At 28.4% G+C, this 4,418-nt stretch overlaps 1 protein-coding gene across 3 annotated transcripts in view; it reads left to right on the top strand.

The window, feature by feature from the left end:
- Nucleotides 1-823: 823 nt before the first annotated feature.
- LOC102671262 (zinc finger protein ubi-d4 A) overlaps nucleotides 824-4,418 on the top strand; it is a 13,484-nt gene continuing 9,889 nt past the window's right edge. The window contains exons 1-6 of one of the 3 annotated variants that reach the window (XM_031509156.1): nucleotides 824-1,011; nucleotides 1,096-1,205; nucleotides 1,495-1,731; nucleotides 1,821-2,026; nucleotides 2,175-2,244; nucleotides 3,934-4,089. In XM_031509156.1, the coding sequence (XP_031365016.1) occupies nucleotides 914-1,011; nucleotides 1,096-1,205; nucleotides 1,495-1,731; nucleotides 1,821-2,026; nucleotides 2,175-2,244; nucleotides 3,934-4,089 (877 nt within the window). In that variant the 5' untranslated portion in view covers nucleotides 824-913. Of the gene's footprint in view, nucleotides 1,012-1,095; nucleotides 1,209-1,494; nucleotides 1,732-1,820; nucleotides 2,027-2,174; nucleotides 2,245-3,933; nucleotides 4,090-4,418 lie in introns of all 3 variants that reach the window. The other 2 variants (XM_031509155.1, XM_031509157.1) reach the window with 2 other exon arrangements.

Genomic DNA, 4,418 nt, shown 5'->3' with positions numbered 1-4,418 from the left:
TTTTTTTTTTATTATTTGTTCTTATTTAAAAATATATGATTCAATATTAAAGCTATTTCTTGAGCACATCAATTTTATACAAAAAATAAAAACAAGAAGAATAAACAGTGCAAGAAGAATAGAGATAAAATAAAAATTTTATAATAAGCATTATTTTCATGTTATAAACGAAACATATGTAAATAGAGTAAATAACAAGAAAGGATAAAAATTCACTGTTAGTACCATCTCTGAAGTATTAAAGATGTATCACTTCCAAACAGAAAAAGAATAAAATATTAACGTCATCTTTTGATTAATTTTTGAGGATGCAATTAGTACTCAAAAGATAATGCTGATATTCAATTTTTTTCTCTATTTTTTCTCTACATCTCTTGAAATGGCAATAATTTTTGCACTATCTCTCTCCTTTTTCTATTATTTTCTTTCTTATATATATTTGTTCTTGGTACAGACCATAAAAGAAATATATCAATTGAAAATATTTTTATCAATTTTCTTTCAAAAATACAATATATATTAATCTTTAAGATAAAAAATATAGATATTACATTTTCAATTTTATAACGTATTTCGCAAAATACAAATATATACTGATATATTGTGTATTGATGCAAAGCATTGACGTGACTGTTTTACAAATTTAAACAACAAATAAAAGCTTGATTAAAAATAAAGAGAATAAGAAATTTTGAAACATTCTATTGAAAAACAATATTCGAATATCGAAGATTTATCAAATCTATTTTTTTTATATTAATATTTAATATGTTTTAAATTGTCAAATCTATATTATATCTTGTCTATGGTACATTCTTAGTTAAAATCACGATTAAAACGAATGCGCATGCCTGAAAATATGGAGCTCTGCTTCCGGTAAGAACGGTAAGCTGCAAGTAGAATTTGCGAGCGTATGTTTGGTTGTTATAAGATGACAGCCATTACTATTTCACCGGCTGCACAGGGAATTATTCAAGTTGTAAATGAAAGTAATTTATGTAAAATTGAAAGGTATGTATTTTATTGACAATAAAATATAAATTTATTTTTAATACGATTCCAAAATCTACGTGATTACTATTGATTTCTTCGTAGCTTCCTCAATGACACGGCATATAGAGAAGCCATTGAAAATTCCTCAAACTATAATAGCCGATTATGCAGAGAACGACGTTTACGTATGCCTTTTCTCGATTCTCAAACAGGTATTAGTATTATAATTTTTCTATGAAGTTTTTTATATTTATTTGATTCAATGAGTTTATTCGCACTCTGTAAATTTCTTTATTTAAATGTTTTGAAAATAACTTAATCTTGTTTCATTGATTTCGCTATTTTATTTGAAAAAATTTTAATATAAACAAATAAAAATAATTAGAATTGTAATTGAAATTGATTATTATAAATATTATGTTAATCTTGAAATTAAAATATATAATTATATTGTATTGATTATAATTGTTGTTGTTATAATTTAACTATATAAAATTACAGGTGTAGCACAAAATCACTCTGCGTTATTTATGTCTTCAAGAGAAAGGTTACCTGGTTTATTACATGGTCAAATATATACATATCCTAGTAAAAGATGGAGGAAAAAACGGCGACAATATTTAATGCATTATTTGCATCCAAAAAGAGGACCAAGAGGAGATACTGAAGATGGCAATGAAGGTGTAGAGACTGTTACACATGTAAATGATGATAGTAAAGATTCAGTAGCTCTCAAAGGTAATTATATTTATTGTTTTTTTATATTTACATTAATAAAATAAATATGTTGTAATAAAATATAACAATTATGCAATAATTTTATGCAGATGAACATAGTAAAGATGCATGGTACTATGATGAACAAGATATGTTAGATATGGACACATATGAAGAACCTGATGCTGAAAGTGATTATGATTATGAAGAAAGTTATAGCAGTAAAAGAAAAAGAAGAAAACCACGTGGAGGTGGTCATCATCCTGCACGAAATCATCCCTCTTCCACAGATAGTCCTGGGGGTAAACGTACTAAGGTAAATTATATATATTTTTATTATTTTGTGAAATATGTAAATATTTTATTTCAATAATGAAAGAAAAAAATTGATTCTTCCATACAAATTTCTATTTTTTTACGTATGATAAATATTAAATTTATTGTGCATATTTTATTATATATAGGGTGGGGGACGCGGGCGCAAAAAAACCAACTATGATGCCGTTGACACTGATAAGCCATTCGTTTGTGACCGTAAGTTTAATCACAGATACAACTACAAATGACCACTTCCTGTTATTAGTTTCATTACAAATATTATTATTAGTTTATCAGTTGTTAATTTTGAATAAGAAAAAAAATTGCATTAAGTTAGAAAATTTGTTATTTTTATTAAATAACTATATTTTTACAATGCCTACGTATTATTTTACAAAATACGCAGAGGTTACTATATGATATAAAATGATGATACAAAATAAATCATTAAAGACTTTAGTTTTGGTTGCCGCATAATTTTATATTTGGGGATGGTGATTGAACTAAATATAATTGAATTTATAACGTGGAAGGGTGCCCTGTTAGATTTAAATTAATTTCATATTGACTTTTAATGCTCTTTTAATTAGAAGAATTGATCATTATTGTATTGACTGCTGTTTTCCTTCAAGTTTATAAGTTTGCAGTATATTACTTAGCATATTCCAGTCCTTATTATATAATTTCTGTATCAAAAACCTTATATTCCATTTCTCTTTTCCTATTTGTCGAAGTATGAAGAGACGTGGTATGATTCATGGATGAAAGGCAAAGATTGAATATACACATTAATATTAATAAAATATTTTAAATTTTTATATTTAAAAGAATGTATATTATATTATTTCAGGTTATATGAAATTTTAATGAAGTAATATTACTTTGTCATTTTGTATGTACAAAGATAATTATCCCCTAAAATCGTATATTATAATTTATTATTTAATTCGCGTTTTATAAAATCACATTCGCAAATTATGAATCGCGATTATATATTTAACTTAATATATTTATAGTATTTATATTTATTACGTAGTTAAAGACATTTTTGTTATATCTGTCTATTATGAGATAAAATTATAATAATAGGATTAATAGAAGTATCAAAAATATTTGAAGTATAATTTTACAAAATAAATAATTTCATTTCGCGCTTGCCCAAATCTTGAAGGAGTATAATAGTCATTACTAATTTGATCGAACTTTTTCCAGACATGAAGTCTATAAATTAACTCGAATGTGCCTGCAATCTGTTTACTTCTTGAAACCACTCCTGTTAGATTAGCAGAAAATAAATCTAAAGACATTTGGTCTCGACTAGTAAGCTTCGATTACTGTGACGAAGAAAAGTCTCACGATATTCTAAATTTTATATCTCGATCACATCGAGCTTACGAAATTGGCCAAATATCTTCGGACTTCTATACTACCTGCCAATAACAGAGCAAGAATGTACTGGCTCACACTGTAGCGAGCTCATTCTGTAGGAGTATACAAGCATCAAGCCTTGCATCGTATTAGTTTTGCTTCTTGGGCTGGAACTCCTTCACTGCTTGTCCACATATAGATTCGTAGGTGGATAGGGATATGTACTGGTGCGGAAGGTGTGCAAATGCTGTCCCTAATCCGTAAGCTTTTATCCTAGAATACTTTAACCGCCTCGTTTCTTGAAATTCTTCAAGAACATCTTTTCTATTTTGCTATACGACTATCTTATTCTATCCTATCTTCTATACTTCCTGTATGATATTTGTTATTGTAAAAGATTTAAGAATAGATTTTTGACGCGGCGGTTAAACGAATACATCCTCCCATATCGTCCAACCAACTCGTCGACCAAGATTTCTCTTATCATGGACGTTGCATTGGATGGTTTGTGGGAAAACAGTATTTGCACTTTTGCAGTATGCAGCGCACGGTATAAAACCAGACCTGGTCTGGTCTACCATTACGGTCATTCCCACTCTACTTCCTCCGGTGATCCTGCTAAGGAACTAAGTCCCAGTCCTGCCGAAGTTGAACCTAGGAGCGTTGCAGACACCGCTGCTTCGAACCAGCCAGGTTGGAGCCAAAATCAGCTCAGTTTTCTCACTTTCCTTTAAAGAAAAGAAACCCAAAAGAAACAAAAAAAATGCCCTCTCGTTCCTTGTCCCTTAATATCTTTTTTACCTAATGCCTTATGATCTTTGATCTCTGAATCCTAATTCTTGCAACTACTGTTCATACCCTCAACATTTTCCTAATTTGATGAAATTAAATATCTTAATCTTTTCTTCTTTTTCTTCTTCTTTTTTCTCTCTTCTTAATTTACATGTATTGCAAATGCATGTATTGCAAATAATAGCCGTAATAAATTTTTATGTTTTCACTTTTTCCATAGCATTTTTCAT

Source organism: Apis dorsata, unplaced genomic scaffold, assembly GCF_000469605.1.
Source record: "Apis dorsata unplaced genomic scaffold, Apis dorsata 1.3 scaffold_129, whole genome shotgun sequence".
In the NCBI taxonomy this organism is placed as follows: Eukaryota; Metazoa; Arthropoda; class Insecta; order Hymenoptera; family Apidae; genus Apis; species Apis dorsata.
Note: the sequence above shows the minus strand (reverse complement) of the source record. Positions and strands in the feature narration are given on the sequence as shown.